Source organism: Salvelinus namaycush, chromosome 26 (genome assembly GCF_016432855.1).
Source record: "Salvelinus namaycush isolate Seneca chromosome 26, SaNama_1.0, whole genome shotgun sequence".
In the NCBI taxonomy this organism is placed as follows: domain Eukaryota; kingdom Metazoa; phylum Chordata; class Actinopteri; order Salmoniformes; family Salmonidae; genus Salvelinus; species Salvelinus namaycush.
In genome coordinates this window covers 39,031,732-39,059,231 of record NC_052332.1, presented here as the reverse complement: position 1 = coordinate 39,059,231, position 27,500 = coordinate 39,031,732, and the positions used below count along the sequence as shown (strand labels likewise).

General features: G+C 45.0%; 1 protein-coding gene across 1 annotated transcript in view; it reads left to right on the top strand.

Moving 5' to 3' along the window:
• Positions 1 to 27,500, top strand: part of LOC120021153 (protein furry homolog) — a 61,533-nt gene that overhangs the window by 12,706 nt on the left and 21,327 nt on the right. Inside the window, exons 8-22 of the mRNA XM_038964792.1 lie at positions 1 to 42; positions 109 to 116; positions 168 to 238; positions 2,936 to 3,086; positions 6,286 to 6,389; positions 8,371 to 8,462; positions 12,190 to 12,283; positions 12,643 to 12,862; positions 14,048 to 14,169; positions 14,579 to 14,766; positions 15,981 to 16,075; positions 16,714 to 17,149; positions 18,350 to 18,548; positions 22,058 to 22,155; positions 22,342 to 22,512. The exon at positions 1 to 42 is cut by the window's left edge and continues 53 nt beyond it. Of these exons, the coding sequence (XP_038820720.1) occupies positions 1 to 42; positions 109 to 116; positions 168 to 238; positions 2,936 to 3,086; positions 6,286 to 6,389; positions 8,371 to 8,462; positions 12,190 to 12,283; positions 12,643 to 12,862; positions 14,048 to 14,169; positions 14,579 to 14,766; positions 15,981 to 16,075; positions 16,714 to 17,149; positions 18,350 to 18,548; positions 22,058 to 22,155; positions 22,342 to 22,512 (2,091 nt within the window). The remainder of the gene's footprint in view (positions 43 to 108; positions 117 to 167; positions 239 to 2,935; positions 3,087 to 6,285; positions 6,390 to 8,370; positions 8,463 to 12,189; positions 12,284 to 12,642; positions 12,863 to 14,047; positions 14,170 to 14,578; positions 14,767 to 15,980; positions 16,076 to 16,713; positions 17,150 to 18,349; positions 18,549 to 22,057; positions 22,156 to 22,341; positions 22,513 to 27,500) is intronic.

Here is a 27,500-nt window from a genome sequence, read left to right as displayed (position 1 = left end):
ACAGAGGAGTCCAAGCTGGCCAGAGAGAACGAGGAGAGGTGGGTCCCCATCACAGCACCCTTTGGGTAGATATTTTATACAATCATTTCAAATAACTTTATTATTCAGAAATCAATGTGATGACACTTTAAATGTAAAGCCTACCCTCACTGTGGGTGTGTTCTCAGGGCCAAGGCTCACAACAGACTGGAGTCTCGCTACAGTAACAGCTCAGGTGGTTCCTATGACGACGAGAAAAGTGAGTAGAACCTTAAACTGACAGATTTTTCTGAGGATTTTTTTATTCTGCTAATTGAATTTCCGTGAGAGCGCGGAACCTCAACCTCTGTAAACACACACACCCCTATGGGAAAGGGCCTTGGGCTCTGCATTCCTCTCCACAATGTCCTCATAGTGTTAGTCACTTCAACCTCGTTAGTAGTCTGTTGTTGTAATTATCACAAATCCCATAGCGTCTTTGACAAACTGACAGGATATTTACACACACACACACACACACACACACACACACACACACACACACACACACACACACACACACACACACACACACACACACACACACACACACACACACACACACACACACACACACACACACACACACACACACACACACACACACACACACACACACACAGAGAGAAAGAGAGAGAGAGACTGAGAAGAGATTTACAACTTGAAGATAGACATGCTTTGTAGGATCTTAATTTTAGCCAGTTTGCTACAGCAGGAAAATAATCCTGCAGCTACAGGAAATTAGAATTATTATGTGAATTATAATTAATGGACATTTTTGTAAGAGTTTATACATGATACAGACAGGATACAGACAAGATACAGGCAGGATACAGACAGAATACAGACACATACCTGATACAGACAAGATACCGACAGGATACAGACACAGACCTGATACAGACAAGATACAGGCAGGATACAGGCAGAATACAGACACATACCTGATACAGACAAGATACCGACAGGATACAGACACAGACCTGATACAGACAAGATACAGGCAGGATACAGACAGAATACAGACACATACCTGATACAGACAAGATACCGACAGGATACAGACACAGACCTGATACAGACAAGATACAGGCAGGATACAGACACATACCTGATACAGACATGATACAGGCAGGATAAAGGCAGGATACAGACACAGACCTGATACAGTCAAGATACTGACGATGTTCTACAGTATCACTTTCCCTTACAGACATATCAGACACCAGCACAGATATTCCGTCTGGATATCAGCCATACCAACCACAGAACACACACACCCACAGAACACACACAGAACACCCACAGAACACACACAGAACACACACAGAACACACACAGAACACACACAGAACACACACAGAACACACACACCCACAGAACACACACAGAACACCCACAGAACACACACAGAACACACACAGAACACACACAGAACACACACAGAACACACACACCCACAGAACACACACAGAACACCCACAGAACACACACAGAACACACACAGAACACCCACAGAACACACACAGAACACACACAGAACACACACAGAACACACACACCCACAGAACACACACACCCCCACAGAACACACACACCCACACAACACACACACCCACAGAACACACACACCCACAGAACACACACACCCACAGAACACACACACCCACAGAACACACACACCCACAGAACACACACACCCACAGAACACACACACCCACAGAACACACACACCCACACAACACACACAGAACACACACAGAACACACACACCCACAGAACACACACACCCACAGAACACACACACCCACACAACACACACACACACAGAACACACACACCCACAGAACACACACAGAACACACACACCCACAGAACACACACAGAACACACACAGAACACACACACCCACAGAACACACACACCCACAGAACACACACACCCACAGAACACACACACCCACAGAACACACACACCCACAGAACACACACACCCACAGAACACGCCTTCATCAGTGGAGGCATTCTGTCTGTGTTTAGCCTGCATGCTTTGGTAGGAATCCAGGCCAATGTGTGTATGTCTCGCTCTCAAGAGTGTGTGTGTGTGTTTGTGTGTTTTGCGATGTCTGATTAGCTAATCGCATACCACACATTCATGAGATAGTTCTGTGGTGGGCTGTCACATGGTGGCTCTTCTTTCATCCGTCTTTAGGGTTTCCCTTATTGTTCAGGTTTTATTTTCTAACAGATTTTAATAAATCAAATATTTTCTAATACTTTTGCTTGATTGAGCTTGCATGGTGCAGAAGTGAAAACCCTAATACTAACGATCAATGTATCTTAAAGATTTCTAATAACAGATCTGATTATCATTCTAAACCCAGATCTGATTATCATTCTAAACCCAGATCTGATTATCATTCTAAACCCAGATCTGATTATCATTCTCAACCCAGATCTGATTATCATTCTAAACCCAGATCTGATTATCATTCTAAACCCAGATCGGATTATCATTCTAAACCCAGATCTGATTATCATTCTAAACCCAGATCTGATTATCATTCTAAACCCAGATCTGATTATCATTCTAAACCCAGATCTGATTATCATTCTAAACCCAGATCTGATTATCATTCTCAACCCAGATCTGATTATCATTCTAAACCCAGATCTGATTATCATTCTAAACCCAGATCGGATTATCATTCTAAACCCAGATCTGATTATCATTCTAAACCCAGATCTGATTATCATTCTAAACCCAGATCTGATTATCATTCTAAACCCAGATATGATTATCATTATGTGTGTGTGTTTGTCTAAATCCAGGTCTGATTAAAAAAGCTCCTGGCCCTAATTGTTAGAACATAACACTGTCAACATAACACTGTCTCCTGATTGGTCTATTCCCCCAGATGACCCTCTCCCGCCGTATGCTGGTTGGCTGATGAGCGTGTTGGAGACCAATCGGCCGCAGCCGTTGCCCATGCCAGTTAACGGAGGTTGCTGGGCGCCGCTGGTGGACTACCTTCCTGAAACCATCACACCTAGGGGACCACTACACAGGTAAACACACAACAATAAATATGATGAAAAACACTAGTCAACGACCTGCTTTTCCTGACTAAAACCATGAGGATAACAAGACGAGATGCCCTGGGGGAAAAAAACATTACTATTACAAATTACTTTTCATTTTAATCTACGAAAATGTGACGTGACGAGAATTCCATGTGAGACTAATGGACATTTCATTTGACATGAAGCTCCTGCGGAATATTTGATGCAATCCTCTCATTGGCAGAATTTCAGCTCTTTCAGTTGAGCTCTCCCACACAGCTCGCTCTCCCACACAGCTCGCTCTCCCACACAGCTCGCTCTCCCACACAGCTCGCTCTCCCACACAGCTCGCTCTCCCACACAGCTCGCTCTCCCACACAGCTCCCAGGCGGTCTCTTCAGTCACTCGTCAATCTTTTGAACTGATGCGAAGCCGGCTAGGAAACAATACTGTTTACAGATGTAGGATCTTAATTTGATCCCTCCTTTTGTTGCTGAGAATTTTCCTGCACTGTAGGAAATGGAAACTTGTAGTGTATTCAAAGTTTTAAAAAAAATGTCAGACTTCATTTGCCCTAATGAAAAATGTATCAACCCCTACAAAAAAATTATTATAATCCACATAATATTTTATATTTCCTGTTGCTGCAGAATAATTTTTCTGCTGTAGCAAACTGTCTCAAATAAAGATCCTTAATTTCATCTATTTTTACTTTGATCTCATCAGAAGTTCTATTGTCTGACATGCACTGTTATTCATTCATCTGTGTTGCAGTCGCGGTCCAGTGGCGGTCCACAAATGCCTTTTGTTGACTATTAGGAGTACAGGAATACTTCTGGCTTTTCTGGAAAGCTCAAATTCGCCCCTTTTCAGGGAAACCACAGTTATTTATGACCTTGACGGTTATGATTGGGGAGAAAGTCAGAGCTGTAAATTGTTTAACCTGTAGCCAAGACTTTATGGTAGGCCTATATGGTTGACTAAGGCTAGCATTGGTTACAATATGCCACAATATCAATGTTGCCAGCTATGGTATATGAGGGGATAGAAAGCCTAGTTGGACATGGCTATCTGAATGTGTACAGTAGCCTAAATATAACATTATTTCATAGAAAAGAATGCACTGACTATTATGTGACTGACATGGTGTGACTAAGGGAATGGATTCTATTATGTGACTGACATGGTGTGACTAAGGGAATGGATTCTATTATGTGACTGACATGGTGTGACTAAGGGAATGGTATCTATTATGTGACTGACATGGTGTGACTAAGGGAATGGTATCTATTATGTGACTGACATGGTGTGACTAAGGGAATGGGATCTATTATGTGACTGACATGGTGTGACTAAGGGAATGGGATCTATTATGTGACTGAAATGGTGTGACTAAGGGAATGGGATCTATTATGTGGCTGACATGGTGTGACTAAGGGAATGGATTCTATTATGTGACTGACATGGTGTGACTAAGGGAATGGGATCTATTATGTGACTGACATGGTGTGACTAAGGGAATGGGATCTATTATGTGACTGACATGGTGTGACTAAGGGAATGGATTCTATTATGTGACTGAAATGGTGTGACTAAGGGAATGGAATCTATTATGTGACTGAAATGGTGTGACTAAGGGAATGGGATCTATTATGTACATGATGTAAGGTAAGTTAGAGGTGTGTATGAACTATTTAATACTTAAATATTTAAAACAAAAGAAATCTACAATGACTAAAACTAGACTTAAATGACTGTGACTAAAACTAGACTTAAATGACTGTGACTAAAACTAGACTTAAATGACTGTGACTAAAACTAGACTTAAATGACTGACTAAAATAACAAAATGAACACTGACACACATGCACATCCAGTACACACGTGCACACACACACGTGCACACACACACGTGCACACACACACACACACACACACACACACACACACACACACACACACACACACACACACACACACACACACACACACACACACACACACACACACACACACACACACACACACACACACACACACACACACACACACACACACAGACACATACACAGGCACCTGCATACCTCTCCAGCCAAGAGGCTGCTAATCTGCTGATCCAGATGCAGGACAGAATGTAGAGAATGTGTTCCTCACCACCTAAATATAAACATCTCTGTCTTAGTAAGAAAATATAATAATCTCTGTTTTAGTAAGAAAACATAATAATCTCTGTTTTAGTAAGAAAATATAATAATCTCTGTTTTAGTAAGAAAATATAAACATCTCTGTCTCAGTAAGAAAATATAATAATCTCTGTTTTAGTAAGAAAATATAATAATCTCTGTTTTAGTAAGAAAATATAAACATCTCTGTCTCAGTAAGAAAATATAAACATCTCTGTCTCAGTAAGAAGATATAAACATCTCTGTCTCAGTAAGAAAATATAAACATCTCTGTCTCAGTAAGAAAATATAAACATCTCTGTCTCAGTAAGAAGATATAAACATCTCTGTCTCAGTAAGAAAATATAAACATCTCTGTCTCAGTAAGAAAATATAAACATCTCTGTCTCAGTAAGAAAATATAAACATCTCTGTCTCAGTAAGAAAATATAAACATCTCTGTCTCAGTAAGAAGATATAAATATCTCTGTCTCAGTAAGAAGATATAAACATCTCTGTCTCAGTAAGAAGATATAAACATCTCTGTCTCAGTAAGAAGATATAAACATCTCTGTCTCAGTAAGAAAATATAAACATCTCTGTCTCAGTAAGAAGATATAAATATCTCTGTCTCAGTAAGAAAATATAAACATCTCTGTCTCAGTAAGAAGATATAAACATCTCTGTCTCAGTAAGAAAATATAAACATCTCTGTCTCAGTAAGAAAGAGATCAGAGATATCATAGAGAGACATACCACGACACTGTCGAGGAAAAACGTGTGTGTCTATTTAAAATGCTGTCTGTCAACTGTGTGCGTGTTCTTCTCTATGGTTGGACTATATGACAATGTCATAAAATAAATTGTTTGGGTGGAAAAACGTTAAAAGTTAAAGTTAATGTAGCATGTTTATATCAAGACCTATATTTGTGTTCCAAAACGTGTTTTTTGAAATGTGCAGATACTTGCAAATTCCTTTTTATTCCCTTTGTTCATTTGTACAGATTAACTAACTCAACATGCTGTGTTGTGCGTTCTCTCAGGTGTAATATAGCAGTGATCTTCATGACAGAGATGGTGGTGGACCACAGTGTGAGAGAGGACTGGGCCCTTCACCTTCCACTACTGCTGCACGCCCTCTTCCTAGGTACAGTACCATCTCTCTCTCTCTCTCTCTCTCTCTCTCTCTCTCTCTCTCTCTCTCTCTCTCTCTCTCTCTCTCTCTCTCTCTCTCTCTCTCTCTCTCTCTCTTCCCCCATCTCTCTCTCTCTCTCTCTCTCTCTCGCTCCGCAGCACACACACACACTGAGTGGCGCAGCGGTCTAAGGCACTGCATCTCAGTGCTAGAGGCATCACTACAGACACCCTGGTTCGATTCCAGGCTGTATCACAACCGGACGTAATTGGGAGTCCCATAGGGCGGCGCACAATTGGCTCAGCGTCGTCCGGGTTTGGCCGGTGTAGGCCGTCATTGTAAATAAGAAGTTGTTCTTAACTGACTTGCCTAGTTAAATAAAGGTTAAATAAAAAAATACAAAACAATAATAATTTATCCAAACGTGTTAATGATGGACTGCATGGGCCTGTGTGTGTAGTAGTGTGCATTTCTCCTTTGCCAAGATAATCCATCCACCTGACAGATGTGGCATATCCAGAAGCTGATTAAACAGCATGCTCATTACACAGGTGCACCTTGTGCTGGGGACGATAAAAGCCACTCTAAAATGTGCAGTTTTGTCACACAACGCAGTGCCACAGATATCTCAGGTTTTGAAGAAGTGTTCAATTGGCATGCTGACAGCAGAAATGTCCACCATAGCTGTTGCCAGAGAATTTAATGTTAATTTCTCTACCATAAGCCGCCTCCAACGTTGTTTTAGAGAATTTGATAATACGTCCAACCGGCCTCACAACCGCAGACCACGTGTAACCACGCCAGGCCAGGACCTCCACATACAGCCTCTTCACCAGCGGGATCGTCTCAAACCAGCCACCCAGACAGCTGATTAAATGTTGTATTTCTGTCTGTAATAAAGCCCTTTTGTGGGGAAAAACTCATTTTGATTGGCTGGGCCTGGCTCCCCGGTGGCTGCGCCCCTGCCCAGTCATGTGGAATCCATAGATTAGGGCTTAATGAATTTATTTCAGTTGAATGATTTCCTTGTTTGAACTGTTGCATGTTGCGTTTATATTTTTGTCCAGTATAGTTCAATGATCTCACATGTCTATACTGAAAAGCTTCTTTGTGTCATGCATGGGGCCTTTACTGTTTCCTGTCCTGGACTCCTACAGGTCTAGACCCCTACAGGTCTGGACCCCTATAGGTCTGGACCCCTACAGGTCTGGACCCCTATAGGTCTGGACCCCTATAGGTCTGGACCCCTATAGGTCTGGACCCCTACAGGTCTGGACCCCTACAGGTCTGGGCCCCTATAAGGCTGGACCACTATAGATCTGGACCCCTATAGGTCTGGACCCCTATAGGTCTGGACCCCTACAGGTCTGGACCCCTATAGGTCTGGACCCCTATAGGTCTGAACCCCTACAGGTCTGGACCACTACAAGTCTGGACCCCTATAGGTCTGGACCCCTATAGGTCTGGACCCCTACAGGTCTGGACCACTACAGGTCTGGACCCCTACAGGTCTGGACCCCTATAGGTCTGGACCCCTACAGGTCTGGACCACTACAGGTCTGGACCACTACAGGTCTAACGCTGTCTCTATTCTCCAGGTCTGGACCACTACAGGTCTGGACCCCTACAGGTCTGGACCCCTCCAGGTCTAACGTTGTCTCTATTCTCCAGGTCTGGACCACTACAGGTCTGGACCCCTACAGGTCTGGACCTCTATAGGTCTGGACCCCTATAGGTCTGGACCCCTACAGGTCTGGACCCCTATAGGTCTGGACCCCTACAGGTCTGGACCACTACAGGTCTGGACCCCTACAGGTCTGGATCCCTATAGGTCTGGACCCCTACAGGTCTGGACCACTACAGGTCTGGACCCCTACAGGTCTGGACCACTACAGGTCTAACGCTGTCTCTATTCTCCAGGTCTGGACCCCTACAGGTCTGGACCCCTACAGGCCTGGACCACTACAGGTCTAACGCTGTCTCTATTCTCCAGGTCTGGACCACTGCAGGCCAGAGGTGTTTGAACACAGCAAGCGTCTCCTTCTCCACCTCCTCATCGCTTTATCCTGCAACAACAACTTCCAGGTATTTGTATTTGTATTTATTATGGATTCCCATTAGTTCCTGCCAACGCAGCAGCTTCTCTTCCTGGGGTTTATTATGGATCCTCATTAGTGTCTGCCAAGGCAGCAGCTTCTCTTCCTGGGGTTTATTATGGATCTCCATTAGTACCTGCCAAGGCAGCAGCTTCTCTTCCTGGGGTTTATTATGGATCCCCATTAGTTCCTGCCAAGGCAGCAGCTACTCTTCCAGGAGTTTATTATGGATCCCTATTAGTTCCTGCCAAGGCAGCAGCTACTCTTCCTGGGGTTTATTATGGAACCCCATTAGTACCTGCCAAGGCAGCAGCTAATCTTCCTGGGGTTTATTATGGATCCCCATTAGTTCCTGCCAAGGCAGCAGCTTGTCTTCCTGGGGTTTATTATGGATCCCTATTAGTTCCTGCCAAGGCAGCAGCTACTCTTCCTGGGGTTTATTATGGATCCCCATTAGTTCCTGCCAAGGCAGCAGCTTCTCTTCCTGGGGTTTATTATGGATCCCTATTAGTTCCTGCCAAGGCAGCAGCTACTCTTCCTGGGGTTTATTATGGATCCCCATTAGTTCCTGCCAAGGCAGCAGCTACTCTTCCTGGGGTTTATTATGGATCCCCATTAGTTCCTGTCAAGTCAGCAGCTTCTCTTCCTGGGGTTTATTATGGATCCCCATTAGTTCCTGCCAAGGCAGCAGCTTCTCTTCCTGGGGTTTATTATGGATCCGCATTAGTTCCTGCCAACGCAGCAGCTTCTCTTCCTGGGGTTTATTATGGATCCCTATTAGTTCCTGCCAAGGCAGCAGCTACTCTTCCTGGGGTTTATTATGGATCCCCATTAGTTCCTGCCAAGGCAGCAGCTTCTCTTCCTGGGGTTTATTATGGATCCCTATTAGTTCCTGCCAAGGCAGCAGCTACTCTTCCTGGGGTTTATTATGGATCCCCATTAGTTCCTGCCAAGGCAGCAGCTACTCTTCCTGGGGTTTATTATGGATCCCCATTAGTTCCTGCCAAGGCAGCAGCTTCTCTTCCTGGGGTTTATTATGGATCCCTATTAGTTCCTGCCAAGGCAGCAGCTACTCTTCCTGGGGTTTATTATGGATCCCCATTAGTTCCTGCCAAGGCAGCAGCTACTCTTCCTGGGGTTTATTATGGATCCCCATTAGTTCCTGTCAAGTCAGCAGCTTCTCTTCCTGGGGTTTATTATGGATCCCCATTAGTTCCTGCCAAGGCAGCAGCTTCTCTTCCTGGGGTTCATTATGGATCCGCATTAGTTCCTGCCAAGGCAGCAGCTTCTCTTCCTGGGGTTTATTATGGATCCCCATTAGTTCCTGTCAAGTCAGCAGCTTCTCTTCCTGGGGGTTATTATGGATCCCCATTAGTTCCTGTCAAGGCAGCAGCTTCTCTTCCTGGGGTTTATTATGGATCCCCATTAGTTCCTGTCAAGGCAGCAGCTTCTCTTCCTGGGGTTTATTATGGATCCCCATTAGTTCCTGTCAAGTCAGCAGCTTCTCTTCCTGGGGTTTATTATGGATCCCCATTAGTTCCTGCCAAGGCAGCAGCTTCTCTTCCTGGGGTTCATTATGGATCCGCATTAGTTCCTGCCAAGGCAGCAGCTTCTCTTCCTGGGGTTTATTATGGATCCCCATTAGTTCCTGTCAAGTCAGCAGCTTCTCTTCCTGGGGGTTATTATGGATCCCCATTAGTTCCTGTCAAGGCAGCAGCTTCTCTTCCTGGGGTTTATTATGGATCCCCATTAGTTCCTGTCAAGGCAGCAGCTTCTCTTCCTGGGGTTTATTATGGATCCCCATTAGTTCCTGTCAAGGCAGCAGCTACTCTTCCTGGGGTTTATTATGGATCCCTATTAGTTCCTGCCAAGCCAGCAGCTACTCATCCTGGGGTTTATTATGGATCCCCATTAGTTCCTGCCAAGGCAGCAGCTACTCTTCCTGGGGTTTATTATGGATCCCCATTAGTTCCTGCCAAGGCAGCAGCTACTCTTCCTGGGGTTTATTATGGATCCCCATTAGTTCCTGCCAAGGCAGCAGCTACTCTTCCTGGGGTTTATTATGGATCCCCATTAGTTCCTGCCAAGGCAGCAGCTTCTCTTCCTGGGGTTTATTATGGATCCGCATTAGTTCCTGCCAAGGCAGCAGCTTCTCTTCCTGGGGTTTATTATGGATCCCCATTAGTTCCTGCCAAGGCAGCAGCTTCTCTTCCTGGGGTTTATTATGGATCCGCATTAGTTCCTGCCAAGGCAGCAGCTTCTCTTCCTGGGGTTTATTATGGATCCCCATTAGTTCCTGCCAAGGCAGCAGCTTCTCTTCCTGGGGTTTATTATGGATCCCCATTAGTTCCTGCCAAGGCAGCAGCTTCTCTTCCTGGGGTTTATTATGGATCCCCATTAGTTCCTGCCAAGGCAGCAGCTACTCTTCCTGGGGTTTATTATGGATCCCCATTAGTTCCTGCCAAGGCAGCAGCTACTCTTCCTGGGGTTTATTATGGATCCCCATTAGTTCCTGTCAAGTCAGCAGCTTCTCTTCCTGGGGTTTATTATGGATCCCCATTAGTTCCTGCCAAGGCAGCAGCTTCTCTTCCTGGGGTTTATTATGGATCCGCATTAGTTCCTGCCAAGGCAGCAGCTTCTCTTCCTGGGGTTTATTATGGATCCCCATTAGTTCCTGCCAAGGCAGCAGCTTCTCTTCCTGGGGTTTATTATGGATCCGCATTAGTTCCTGCCAAGGCAGCAGCTTCTCTTCCTGGGGTTTATTATGGATCCCCATTAGTTCCTGCCAAGGCAGCAGCTTCTCTTCCTGGGGTTTATTATGGATCCCCATTAGTTCCTGCCAAGGCAGCAGCTTCTCTTCCTGGGGTTTATTATGGATCCCCATTAGTTCCTGCCAAGGCAGCAGCTTCTCTTCCAGGGGTTTATTATGGATCCCCATTAGTTCCTGTCAAGTCAGCAGCTTCTCTTCCTGGGGTTTATTATGGATCCCCATTAGTTCCTGTCAAGGCAGCAGCTACTCTTCCTGGGGTTTATTATGGATCCCTATTAGTTCCTGCCAAGGCAGCAGCTACTCTTCCTTGGGTTTATTATGGATCCCCATTAGTTCCTGCCAAGGCAGCAGCTACTCTTCCTGGGGTTTATTATGGATCCCCATTAGTTCCTGCCAAGGCAGCAGCTTCTCTTCCTGGGGTTTATTATGGATCCCCATTAGTTCCTGCCAAGGCAGCAGCTACTGTTCCTTGGGTTTATTATGAATCTCCATTAGTTCCTGCCAAGGCAGCAGCTACTCTTCCTGGGGTTTATTATGGATCCCCATTAGTTCCTGCCAAGGCAGCAGCTACTCTTCCTTGGGTTTATTATGGATCTCCATTAGTTCCTGCCAAGGCAGCAGCTACTCTTCCTGGGGTTTAGCAAAATTAAGGCAGTTATACATTTTTTTAAACATTACAATACATTCACACTGAAAGAAATGGTCCTGTTCAGTGGGGCGTAACGTAGCAAAACGTTTTCAAATGGGAAGCTTTGGCACAAGATAGGAATAACACCAGCATGTGTTTATGGTTGTGTGTAAGATTGTCTGAGAGTTTGTGTGTTTTCAGGTCATAACGTGTATGTGTATGTGTGGTTGTGTATTTTAGGTTCATAGCGTGTGTGTGTGGTTGTGTGTGAGAAGTTATTTATTGTCTGTAAAACATGCTATATCCATGTGTTTCCAGGTGATAGCCTCTGTGCTGCTGCTCACCAGAGAGATCAGTGACAACAAAACACTCACCATCAAATCCAGCTATCAGCCAGAGTACCAGTACTCAGGTAACACACACACACACACACACACACACACACACACACACACACACACACACACACACACACACACACACACACACACACACACACACACACACACACACACACACACACACACACACACACACACACACACACACACACACACACACACACACACACACACACACACACACACACACACACACACACACACACACACACACACACACACACTAGAGGCATCAACAAAGACAGCATGACCATGTAGTAACGACTCTGTCCGTTCTGTTCAGAATCATCAGCAGGGATCGTATTTAACACTAACCAGTTTTGCCGGTACACCTGTTCATCTCTGCTGTTCACTTCCTGCTTCCTGTCAGGTGGTCCTGACTTCCTGCGGGAGTGGCAGGCGTCCCCGATGGCTGACTCTGGCATGAGCTCCTCCTCCAACTCTTCTTCTGCCAGTCTTGGAGGCGGCAGCACAGGGGGCAGTGTGGGTAACCTACCCATGGTAACCCCCGACGACCTGGAGGACCTAGAGGACACGGCCAGTGAGGCGGACAACAAGACCAACAAACTGATAGAGTTCCTAACTACCAGGTACACACAGACGCAGGCACACACGCTCACACACACATAAAGAGAGAGAGAGAGAGAGAGAGAGAGAGAGAGAGAGAGAGAGAGAGAGAGAGAGAGACACTCACACACACACACACAATCACAATCACTTAAGACTGAAAAGATGCCTACATTTCAGGGCGGGGGGGGGGCAAGCCATACAAGCCATAGTCTGGGTAGCCATTTGACTAGATGTTCAGTAGTCTTATGGCTTGGGGGTAGAAGTTGTTTAGAAGCCTCTTGGACCTAGACTTGGCGCTCTGATACCGCTTGCCGTGTGGTAGCAGAGAGAACAGTAGGTAGCTGGAGTCTGACAATTTTTAGGGCCTTCCTCTGACACCGCCTGGTATAGAGGTCCTGGGTGGAAGGAAGCTTGGCCCGAGTGATGTACTGGGCCCTTCGCACTACCCTCTGTTGTGCCTTGCGGTCGGAGGCCGAGCAGTTGCCATACCAGGCAGTGTTGCAACCAGTCAGGATGCTCTCGATGGTGCAGCTGTAGAACCTTTTGAGGATCTGAGGACCATGACAAATCTTTTCAGTCTCCTGAGGGGGAATAGGTTTTGTCGTGCCCGCCTCACGATTGTCATGGTGTACTTGGACCATGTTAGTTTGTTGGTGATGTGGACACCAAGGAACTTGAAGCTCTCAATCTGCTCCACTACAGCCCCGGCGATGAGAATGGGTGGGTGCTCAGTCCTTTTCCTGTAGTCCACAATCATCCTCTTTGTCTTGATCACGTTGAGGGAGAGGTTGCTGTCCTGGCACCACATGGTCAGGTCTCTGACCTCCTCCCTATAGGCTGTCTCGTTGTTGTCGGTGATCAGTCCTACCACATTTGTGTCATCGGCAAATTTAATGATGGTGTTGGAGTCGTGCATGGCCGTGCAGTCGTGAGTGAACAGGGAGTACAGGAGGGGGCTGAGCACGCACCCCTGAGGGGCCCCTGTGTTGAGGATCAGCGTGGCAGATGTGTTGATACCTACCCTTACCACCTGGGGGCGGCCCATTTGTGTATCTGTGAGAGTGTGTGCATATGGGGCAATGGTTGTCGCCTGTGTGCAGTGTGTCCGTAGGTGCATGTGTGTGTGTGTGTGTGTGTAACCTGTGTGTGGTGGTGTGATGGTGGTGGGTACACAGTGCCTGGAGTACTGTTCTCTCCATACTCAGAGCGTTTGGCCCGCTGTGGGTCCACGAAGACGTCACTCCTAAGAACCCCAACTGTAAGAGCTCAGACCAGCTGTCCAACTTCCTCCGACACGTCATCTCTGTCTTCAAGGAGTCCAAGTCAGGTAACACACCAGCAGATAACTATATTATTAATAACTTAAACCATCTTTTTGATATAAAAATATATAGTATTGATTATTTTAAACCCAAGAACATGTTTTAGAACAGTAATCTCAGTAGGAAATATGCAAACATGATTACGGTTGTTAGCTAGATAGCTAGCTAAACCGGTTGCCTAGCAACAAACATCTTAAGAAGATTTGTAAGAAGATATTTCAGGAGTTCGTAAGAAAATCATTCAATCTTAAGATATTGTTGAGGAATTGTGCTTACGAACTTCTTATTTTTTTCCTTAAGAACCTTAAGAAGTGTTTTGTGAATCTGCGCCCAGGAAATGCAGTTATTAACAAGTTCCTGGACTATCTGGAGAATCATCACATCATTGTCTAATAATTATTTTCTATTGGTCAGATTTCCACCTTGAACAGCAGTTGAGTGATGTAGCGTTGCAGACCGCTCTGTGCAGCTCGTCTCGTCACTACGCTGGGCGGAGCTTCCAGATATTCAGAGCTCTCAAACAGCCAATCAACGCTCACGCTGTATCCGACCTGCTCTCACGATTGGTGGAGGTGGTGGGAGAGCACGGGGACGAGGTGCAGGTACGTGTATCTGTGTGTGTTTGTGCGTGTACCTAACGTGAGTGAGTGTATGTGTGTGTTCCAGGGCCATGTGATCGAGGTAACACATCAAATCAAATCAGATGTTATTTGTCACATGCTCCGAATACAACAGGTGTAGACCTTACCGTGAAATGCTTACTTACAAGCCCTTAACCAACAATGCAGTTCAAGAAATAGAGTTAAGAAAAGATTTACTAAATAAACTGAAGGTAATCAGTTCAAAAAGTAACACAAGAAATGTACATAAAAATAACGAGGATATATACAGGGGGTACCGGTACCGAGTCAATGTGGAGGCTATATACAGGGGGTACCGGTACAGAGTCAATGTGGAGGCTATATACAGGGGGTACCGGTACAGAGTCAATGTGGAGGCTATATACAGGGGGTACCTGTACTGAGTCAATGTGGAAGCTATATACAGGGGGTACCTGTACAGAGTCAATGTGGAGGCTATATACAGGGGGTACCGGTACCGAGTCAATGTGCAGTCTATATACAGGGGGTACCTGTACAGAGTCAATGTGGAGGCTATATACAGGCTATATACAGGCTATATACTATATACAATGTGCAGGGGTACAGGTTAGTCGAGGTTATTTGTAAAGTGACTATGCATAGATAATAAACAGAGAGTAGCAGCAGTGTAAAAACAAAGGTAAAAGTAATGTCTCTGATCCAGGACTATGTAATGTCTGTGTTCCAGGGCTATGTGATGGAGGTAACAGTAATGTCTGTGTTCCAGGGCTATGTGATGGAGGTAACAGTAATGTCTGTGTTCCAGGGCTATGTGATGGAGGTAACAGTAATGTCTGTGTTCCAGGGCTATGTGATGGAGGTAACAGTAATGTGTGTGTTCCAGGGCTATGTGATGGAGGTAACAGTAATGTGTGTTCCATGTGATGGAGGTAACAGTAATGTCTGTGTTCCAGGGCTATGTGATGGAGGTAACAGTAATGTCTGTGTTCCAGGGCTATGTGATGGAGGTAACAGTAATGTGTGTGTTCCAGGGCTATGTGATGGAGGTAACAGTAATGTGTGTTCCAGGGCTATGTGATGGAGGTAACAGTAATGTCTGTGTTCCAGGTGATGGAGGTAACAGTAATGTGTGTTCCAGGGCTATGTGATGGAGGTAACAGTAATGTGTGTTCCAGGGCTATGTGATGGAGGTAACAGTAATGTCTGTGTTCCAGGGCTATGTGATGGAGGTGTTGCTGACTCTAGAATCAGTGGTGGTGAACCTGGCTGAGTGTCTGAAGAACAGTGATCTGATGACTGCTCTGACCAGGTAGGAGTTCTATTTCACCTGTCCACACGTTCATATGTTACAGATATGTTGACTTTACATTGCATACTTTATGTTACAGACTTTATGTTACAGCCTTTATGTTATAGACTTTATGTTACAGACTTTATGTTACAGACTTTATGTTTTTTAGACTTTATGTTACAGACTTTATTTTAAAAACTTTATGTTACAAACTTTATGTTACAGACTTTATGTTACAGACTTTATGTTACAGACTCTATGTTTTTTAGACTTTATGTTACAGACTTTATTTTAAAAACTTTATGTTGCAGACTTTATGTTACAGACTTTATGTTTTTTAGACTTTATGTTACAAACTTTATGTTACAGACTTTATGTTACAGACTTTATTTTAAAAACTTTATGTTACAGACTTTATGTTGCAGACTTTATGTTACAGACTTTATGTTACAGACTTTATGTTGCAGACTTTATGTTACAGACTTTATGTTACAGACTTGTTTTTTAGACTTTATGTTACAGTCTTTATGTTGCAGTCTTTTGCCTTCAACAAGTCAACTGAATCAGCATAGGAAAGAACCTACTTAGACAGTTGGTTTAGTTAATGGTATGGTAAACTATTCACTCTGACGTTGTTCTTTTTAACCACTCTGTAGGACCTCCTCCCCAGACTTCTTGACCAATGAGAAGCTTGAGAAGCAGTTTAACAGGAAGAGCACTGGCCAGCTCAACCTGCCGGGGGTGGGGCTTAGCGGCCTCTCAGCCGAACGCAGCCGACACCAGCGGTCCTATTCTGTACCCAAAAAGTTTGGTGAGAGCGGCAACCAATCACACGATCCGCCTCGCAGCGCTACCCTCGACCGCATCCAGGCCTGCACCAATCACGGCCTAGGCCGGCCCGGACGGAGTATACACGCCTCCTCGGCGTCGACTAATCGAATTGATCCTAGCGTGCTGTCTGATCCTGCCCACGTGTCCCATCCTTCGTCCCTATTGGCTACGGTGTTCTGGGTGGCGGTGTCACTCATGGAGTCAGATTTTGAGTTTGAGTATCAGATGTCCCTAAGGCTGGTCCACAAGCTACTGTCTAAGGTGGGTTGTGTAAACATGGTCCACAAGCTGCTGTCTAAGGTGGGTCGTGTAAACATGATCCACAAGCTACTGTCTAAGGTGGGTCGTGTAAACATGGTCCACAAGCTACTGTCTAAGGTGGGTCGTGTAAACATGGTCCACAAGCTACTGTCTAAGGTGGGTCGTGTAAACATGGTCCACAAGCTACTGTCTAAGGTGGGTCGTGTAAACATGATCTACAAGCTACTGTCTAAGGTGGGTCGTGTAAACATGGTCCACAAGCTACTGTCTAAGGTGGGTCGTGTAAACATGGTCCACAAGCTACTGTCTAAGGTGGGTCGTGTAAACATGGTCCACAAGCTACTGTCTAATGTGGGTCGTGTAAACATGGTCCACAAGCTACTGTCTAAGGTGGGTCGTGTAAACATGGTCCACAAGCTGCTGTCTAAGGTGGGTCGTGTAAACATGGTCCACAAGCTACTGTCTAAGGTGGGTCGTGTAAACATGGTCCACAAGCTGCTGTCTAAAGTGGGTCGTGTAAACATGATCCACAAGCTACTGTCTAAGGTGGGTCGTGTAAACATGGTCCACAAGCTACTGTCTAAGGTGGGTCGTGTAAACATGGTCCACAAGCTACTGTCTAAGGTGGGTCGTGTAAACATGGTCCACAAGCTACTGTCTAAGGTGGGTCGTGTAAACATGATCTACAAGCTACTGTCTAAGGTGGGTCGTGTAAACATGGTCCACAAGCTACTGTCTAAGGTGGGTCGTGTAAACATGGTCCACAAGCTACTGTCTAATGTGGGTCGTGTAAACTTGGTCCACAAGCTACTGTCTAATGTGGGTCGTGTAAACATGGTCCACAAGCTACTGTCTAATGTGGGTCGTGTAAACATGGTCCACAAGCTACTGTCTAAGGTGGGTCGTGTAAACATGGTCCACAAGCTACTGTCTAATGTGGGTCGTGTAAACATGGTCCACAAGCTACTGTCTAAGGTGGGTCGTGTAAACATGGTCCACAAGCTACTGTCTAAGGTGGGTCGTGTAAACATGTTCCACAAGCTACTGTCTAAGGTGCTATGGGTTTTGTAATAGAAATGTAATGATAATGCAATGGCTATATCCACAAGTTACTGCCAAAGGTTGATAATACATGTGAAAAGAATGTCCCCTGTACAAACATAGAGAACTCTAAAGTATTACCGGAACTCCATTTCCCAGGTGCCCCTGGACCGGGCGGAGAACCGTGAGCGTTTGGAGAAGCTGCAGGCCCAGTTGAGATGGAGTGGTTTTTCTGGACTGCAACAGCTGTTGTTAAAGGGCTTCACCTCCCAGACCACCTCTGACCTCACCCTGCAGCTCTTCTGTCAGCTCACACCTGTCTCACGAGTCCCCGTGGTCGACACGTCACAGGCTATAGGTAGGTATTGATTAGTCAGTCTGTCAATCAATCTATCTATCAATTCATCTTTCAATCAATCAATCAAATAATAGACCATAATGAAGCAATCCCATTCGGTAAAAGAGAAATAAAAGAGAGATGAGAGAGATAGAGATAAATGTAAAAAGAGAGATAAATGTAGGATGTACAGGAGGAGGCTAACACTTTGACATTTACCCTCAGTGACATTGACCTCCCGGGTGGCGCAGTGGTCTAGGGCACTGCATCGCAGTGCTAGCTGCGCCACCAGAGTCTCTGGGTTCGCGCCCAGGCTGGGCTGGGTTCGCGCCCAGGCTCTGTCGCAGCCGGCCGCAACCGGGAGGTCCGTGGGGCGACGCACAATTGGCATAGCGTCGTCCGGGTTAGGGAGGGTTTGGCTGGTAGGGATATCCTTGTCTCAGTATGTAAAATGTAATAAAATGTATGCACTCTACTGTAAGTCGCTCTGGATAAGAGCGTCTGCTAAATGACTAAAATGTAAAAAAAAAAATGTTACATTTACCCTCAGTGACATTTACCCTCAGTGACATTTACCCTCAGTGACATTTACAAAAAACGAGTTAGGAAGAAGAGGAAACAAATTGCATTTGACATAACACACACTGAATGACCAGTATAATCCTCTACCCTCCAGGTATAGACCAGTATAACCCTATACCCTCCAGGTATAGACCAGTATAACCCTATACCCTCCAGGTATAGACCAGTATAACCCTCTACCCTCCAGGTATAGACCAGTATAACCCCCTACCCTCCAGGTATAGACCAGTATAACCCCCTACCCTCCAGGTATAGACCAGTATAACCCCCTACCCTCCAGGTATAGACCAGTATAACCCCCTACCCTCCAGGTATAGACCAGTATAACCCCCTACCCTCCAGGTATAGACCAGTATAGCCCCCTACCCTCCAGGTATAGACCAGTATAGCCCCCTACCCTCCAGGTATAGACCAGTATAACCCTCTACCCTCCAGGTATAGACCAGTATATCCCCCTACCCTCCAGGTATAGACCAGTATAACCCCCTACCCTCCAGGTATAGACCAGTATAACCCCCTACCCTCCAGGTATAGACCAGTATAACCCCTACCCTCCAGGTATAGACCAGTATAACCCCCTACCCTCCAGGTATAGACCAGTATAACCCCTACCCTCCAGGTATAGACCAGTATAACCCCCTACCCTCCAGGTATAGACCAGTATAACCCCCTACCCTCCAGGTATAGACCAGTATAACCCCTACCCTCCAGGTATAGACCAGTATAACCCCCTACCCTCCAGGTATAGACCAGTATAACCCTCTACCCTCCAGGTATAGACCAGTATAAACCCCTACCCTCCAGGTATAGACCAGTATAACCCCCTACCCTCCAGGTATAGACCAGTATAACCCCCTACCCTCCAGGTATAGACCAGTATAACCCCCTACCCTCCAGGTATAGACCAGTATAACCCCCTATCCTCCAGGTATAGACCAGTATAACCCTCTACCCTCCAGGTATAGACCAGTATAACCCCTACCCTCCAGGTATAGACCAGTATAACCCCCTACCCTCCAGGTATAGACCAGTATAACCCCCTACCCTCCAGGTATAGACCAGTATAACCCCCTACCCTCCAGGTATAGACCAGTATAACCCCCTACCCTCCAGGTATAGACCAGTATATCCCCCTACCCTCCAGGTATAGACCAGTATAACCCCCTACCCTCCAGGTATAGACCAGTATATCCCCCTACCCTCCAGGTATAGACCAGTATAACCCTCTATCCTCCAGGTATAGACCAGTATAACCCTCTACCCTCCAGGTATAGACCAGTATAACCCTCTACCCTCCAGGTATAGACCAGTATAACCCCCTACCCTCCAGGTATAGACCAGTATAACCCTCTACCCTCCAGGTATAGACCAGTATAACCCCCTACCCTCCAGGTATAGACCAGTATAACCCCTACCCTCCAGGTATAGACCAGTATAACCCCCTACCCTCCAGGTATAGACCAGTATAACCCCCTACCCTCCAGGTATAGACCAGTATAACCCCCTACCCTCCAGGTATAGACCAGTATAACCCCCTATCCTCCAGGTATAGACCAGTATATCCCCCTACCCTCCAGGTATAGACCAGTATAACCCCTACCCTCCAGGTACAGACCAGTATAACCCCCTACGCTCCAGGTATAGACCAGTATAACCCCCTACCCTCCAGGTAAAGACCAGTATAACCCCCTACCCTCCAGGTATAGACCAGTATAATCCTCTACCCTCCAGGTATAGACCAGTATAACCCCCTACCCCCCAGGTATAGACCAGTATAACCCCCTACCCTCCAGGTATAGACCAGTATAATCCTCTACCCTCCAGGTATAGACCAGTATAACCCCCTACCCCCCAGGTATAGACCAGTATAACCCCCTACCCTCAGTGTGCAGGTATAGAGCAGTATATCCCCCTACCCTCAGTGTGCAGGTATAGAGCTCGCCCATTCAAATCTAAGAGAACCACTTCTAGTTTTGTGCCCAACATCCATTCCGAATTGGTGTTTGTATATATGTGTATATACCTTGAGATGTGTTTGTGTATATGTCTATATATCTTAGGATGTGTTTGTATATATGTCTATGTATCTTGGGATGGGCTTGTATATATGTCTATGTATCTTGGGATGTGTTTGTATATATGTCTATGTATCTTGGGATGGGCTTGTATATATGTCTATGTATCTTGGGATGTGCTTGTATATATGTCTATGTATCTTGGGATGTGTTTGTATATATGTCTATGTATCTTGGGATGTGCTTGTATATATGTCTATGTATCTTGGGATGTGTTTGTATATATGTCTATGTATCTTGGGATGGGCTTGTATATATGTCTATATATCTTAGGATGGGCTTGTATATATGTGTATATACCTTGGGATGTGTTTTTATATATGTGTTTGTATATATGTGTATATACCTTGGGATGTGTTTGTATATATGTCTATATATCTTGGGATGGGCTTGTATATATGTCTATGTATCTTGGGATGTGTTTGTATATATGTCTATGTATCTTGGGATGTGTTTGTATATATGTCTATGTATCTTGGGATGGGCTTGTATATATGTCTATATATCTTGGGATGTGTTTGTATATATGTCTATATATCTTGGGATTGCATAGAACGCTTCTAATCCTTTATACTGTAACCTACATGTTTTAGTGTCATGTGTTGTTATGTGTCTTGTATGTACCATTCATCACCACACATGAAATTCCCTCCCAGGAAGTAAAAGTTAATTGAATTTGAATTGAATCTCTCTCTCCTCCTATCTTTCTCTTCATCCCTCTCTCTCTCCTCCTATCTTTCTCTTCATCCCTCTCTCTCTCCTCCTATCTTTCTCTTCATCCCTCTCTCTCTCCTCCTATCTTTCTCTTCATCCCTCTCTCTCTCCTCCTATCTTTCTCTTCATCCCTCTCTCTCTCGCTTGCTCTCTCTCTAGGTTTTCCCCTGAATGTGCTGTGTCTCTTGCCTCATCTGGTGCAGCACTTTGGCCACCCCACTCAGTTCTGCAAGGAGAGCGCTGAGAGGATCGCACAGGTAAAACCCCAAGATGCATTTCAAACGGTCTTACGTTTATAGTGTTGTTCCCGTAGCAGTTAAAGAGTCTGTTTCATTGTCTTAGATCGTTGTCCACTGGGCCGAACAGCTTCTCTGTTGTTTACCACAGAGTTACATCTACTCCATCAGTCCCGTAGCTTCCTGTTTCTCTCCCCCTCCCTCCAGGTTTGTCTGGAGGAGAAGAACACCAAGCTGTCTCACCTGGCCCATGTGATGACCCTGTATAAGAACAGGTCGTACACGCGGGACCCCTTCTCCTGGGTCAGCGTTGTGTGTCGCTATCTCCACGAGGCCTTCACTGACATCACGCTCAACATGGTCACCTACATGGCTGAGGTGAGCATCACACTCAACATGGTCACCTACATGGCTGAGGTGAGCATCACACTCAACATGGTCACCTACATGGCTGAGGTGAGCATCACATTCAACATGGCCACCTACGTGGCTGAGGTGAGCATCACACTCAACATGGTCACCTACGTGGCTGAGGTGAGCATCACATTCAACATGGTCACCTACGTGGCTGAGGTTAGCATCACACTCAACATGGTCACCTTCGTGGCTGAGTTGAGCATCACACTCAACATGGTCACCTTCGTGGCTGAGTTGAGCATCACACTCAACATGGTCACCTACGTGGCTGAGGTTAGCATCACACTCAACATGGTCACCTACGTGGCTGAGGTGAGCATCACACTCAACATGGTCACCTACGTGGCTGAGGTGAGCATCACACTCAACATGGTCACCTACGTGGCTGAGGTGAGCATCACATTCAACATGGTCACCTACGTGGCTGAGGTGAGCATCACACTCAACATGGTCACCTACATGGCTGAGGTGAGCATCACACTCAACATGGTCACCTTCGTGGCTGAGTTGAGCATCACACTCAACATGGTCACCTTCGTGGCTGAGTTGAGCATCACACTCAACATGGTCACCTACGTGGCTGAGTTGAGCATCACACTCAACATGGTCACCTACGTGGCTGAGTTGAGCATCACACTCAACATGGTCACCTACGTGGCTGAGTTGAGCATCACACTCAACATGGTCACCTACGTGGCTGAGGTGAGCATCACACTCAACATGGTCACCTACGTGGCTGAGGTGAGCATCACATTCAACATGGTCACCTTCGTGGCTGAGGTGAGCATCACACTCAACATGGTCACCTACGTGGCTGAGGTGAGCATCACATTCAACATGGTCACCTACGTGGCTGAGTTGAGCATCACATTCAACATGGTCACCTACGTGGCTGAGGTGAGCATCACACTCAACATGGTCACCTACGTGGCTGAGGTGAGCATCACACTCAACATGGTCACCTACGTGGCTGAGGTGAGCATCACACTCAACATGGTCACCTTCGTGGCTGAGGTGAGCATCACATTCAACATGGTCACCTTCGTGGCTGAGGTGAGCATCACACTCAACATGGTCACCTACGTGGCTGAGGTGAGCATCACACTCAACATGGTCACCTACGTGGCTGAGGTGAGCATCACATTCAACATGGCCACCTACGTGGCTGAGGTGAGCATCACACTCAACATGGTCACCTACGTGGCTGAGGTGAGCATCACACTCAACATGGTCACCTACGTGGCTGAGGTGAGCATCACACTCAACATGGTCACCTACGTGGCTGAGGTGAGCATCACATTCAACATGGTCACCTTCGTGCCTGAGGTGAGCATCACACTCAACATGGTCACCTACGTGGCTGAGTTGAGCATCACACTCAACATGGTCACCTACGTGCCTGAGGTGAGCATCACACTCAACATGGTCACCTACGTGGCTGAGGTGAGCATCACACTCAACATGGTCACCTACGTGGCTGAGGTGAGCATCACATTCAACATGGTCACCTTCGTGCCTGAGGTGAGCATCACACTCAACATGGTCACCTACGTGGCTACATGGAAAAGGCTTTAAATTCACCAATATGCACATTTCCACCCAGTGTTACAAATACCTTTATCAGTCTGAGGTCCTACAAATAATCTACTTTTTTTTTAACGGAATATATGACCCATATCAAATCAAAATCTAATTGTATTTAATTGTATTTGTCACATGCTTCATAAACAACAGGTGTAGACTAACAGGGAAATGCTTACTCAGGGCCTTTCCCAACAATGCAGAGAGAAAGAAAATAGAGACATAATAGAAAAGTAATAACATGTAATAATAAATACACAATGAGTAACGATAACTTGGCTGTATACACGGGGTACCAGTACTGAGTCAATGATAACTATATACAGGAAGTACCAGGTAATAACTAGGTTATATACACGGGGTACCAGTACTGAGTCAATGATAACTATATACAGGAAGTACCAGGTAATAACTTGGTTATATACACGGGGTACCAGTACTGAGTCAATGATAACTATATACAGGAAGTACCAGGTAATAACTAGGTTATATACACGGGGTACCAGTACTGAATCGATGATAACTAGGTTATATACAGGAAGTACCAGGTAATAACTTGGCTGTATACATGGGTACCAGTACTGAATCAATGATAACTAGGTTATATACAGGAAGTACCAGGTAATAACTTGGCTATATACACGGGTACCAGTACTGAGTCAATGATAACTAGGTTATATACAGGAAGTACCAGGTAATAACTTGGCTGTATACACGGGTACCAGTACTGAATCGATGATAACTAGGTTATATACAGGGGGTACCAGTACTGAGTCGATGATAACTAGGTTATATACAGGAAGTACCAGGTAATAACTTGGCTATATACACGGGTACCAGTACTGAATCGATGATAACTAGGTTATATACAGGAAGTACCAGGTAATAACTTGGCTATATACACGGGTACCAGTACTGAGTCAATGATAACTAGGTTATATACAGGAAGTACCAGGTAATAACTTGGCTATATACACGGGGTACCAGTACTGAGTCAATGATAACTAGGTTATATACAGGAAGTACCAGGTAATAACTTGGCTATATACACGGGTACCAGTACTGAATCGATGATAACTAGGTTATATACAGGAAGTACCAGGTAATAACTTGGCTATATACACGGGTACCAGTACTGAATCGATGATAACTAGGTTATATACAGGGGGTACCAGTACTGAGTCGATGATAACTAGGTTATATACAGGAAGTACCAGGTAATAACTTGGCTATATACACAGGTACCAGTACTGAATCGATGATAACTAGGTTATATACAGGAAGTACCAGGTAATAACTAGGTTATATACACGGGGTACCAGTACTGAATCGATGATAACTAGGTTATATACAGGAAGTACCAGGTAATAACTTGGCTATATACACGGGGTACCAGTACTGAGTCAATGATAACTAGGTTATATACAGGAAGTACCAGGTAATAACTTGGCTATATACACGGGTACCAGTACTGAATCGATGATAACTAGGTTATATACAGGAAGTACCAGGTAATAACTTGGCTATATACACGGGTACCAGTACTGAATCGATGATAACTAGGTTATATACAGGAAGTACCAGGTAATAACTTGGCTATATACACGGGTACCAGTACTGAGTCAATGATAACTAGGTTATATACAGGAAGTACCAGGTAATAACTTGGCTATATACACGGGTACCAGTACTGAATCGATGATAACTAGGTTATATACAGGGGGTACCAGTACTGAGTCGATGATAACTAGGTTATATACAGGAAGTACCAGGTAATAACTTGGCTATATACACGGGTACCAGTACTGAGTCGATGATAACTAGGTTATATACAGGAAGTACCAGGTAATAACTAGGTTATATACACGGGGTACCAGTACTGAATCGATGATAACTAGGTTATATACAGGAAGTACCAGGTAATAACTAGGTTATATACACGGGGTACCAGTACTGAATCGATGATAACTAGGTTATATACAGGAAGTACCAGGTAATAACTTGGCTATATACACAGGGTACCAGTACTGAGTCGATGATAACTAGGTTATATACACGGGTACCAGTACTGAATCGATGATAACTAGGTTATATACACGGGTACCAGTACTGAATCAATGATAACTAGGTTATATACAGGAAGTACCAGGTAATAACTTGGCTATATACACAGGTACCAGTACTGAATCGATGATAACTAGGTTATATACAGGAAGTACCAGGTAATAACTTGGCTATATACACGGGTACCAGTACTGAGTCAATGATAACTAGGTTATATACAGGAAGTACCAGGTAATAACTTGGCTGTATACACGGGTACCAGTACTGAGTCGATGATAACTAGGTTATATACAGGAAGTACCAGGTAATAACTTGGCTATATACACAGGTACCAGTACTGAATCGATGATAACTAGGTTATATACAGGAAGTACCAGGTAATAACTTGGCTATATACACGGGTACCAGTACTGAGTCGATGATAACTAGGTTATATACAGGAAGTACCAGGTAATAACTTGGCTGTATACACGGGTACCAGTGTACACGGGTACCAGTGTACACGGGTACCATGACTAATTTGATGAAACATTGAATTTGGCCTTACTGCTATTAGCCCATAGAAACGCATTGAACAACAGCTTCATACATGGATAAAGAGATAGTCCCTCAAAAAATCTAAAGTAAGTGTGTCTGAAGTGTCTGTCATATATCTGAGAGATAATATAAGAAAGATCAGGAAACTATTTTGTATTTAGCCTCTTATTTTAAGCACTAAACAATCTCCATATATACTTCAATTCATTTTGTTAACTACTGGCCACCTTCAGACTAGTTTTGTGAGGCTTGTGGGCATCCTAGAGCAACAACCGCCATGCATGTGTTTGTGAGAGACTCACCTTTCCATTGAAGGGTCATATTAGTGTGTAGCCCAAACTGTTCTGACGCTACAGACAGAAGTTGGCAGATCGGCTGTCTTCAGACGAGTCTCGTGACACTTGTGGTGGTCGTAAAACGGAGAACACCATTGTGTTTGTGAGAGTCTTCATCTTTCCATAGATGGATCAAATAGTTTGTTGGCCAAACGGTTCAGACGTTTTCGTGAAAAGACTGATTTTCGGGATGTCTCATGGTCTGACAAACACCGCTTTATCTCTGCCAGCTTTCACCGCAGATGCGGAAGACGCAGACCATGCAAAAAAAGACAGAAATTTTGATGGGGATTTTGTATTATGCTAATTAGATTTCAGCAGGGTCACGGACATCGACTCTAGGGGGTTAAAGGTCTTACTCACATCAACTACAGAGAGCGTGATCACACAGTCGTCCGGAACAGCTGGAGCGCTCATGCATGGTTCAGTGTT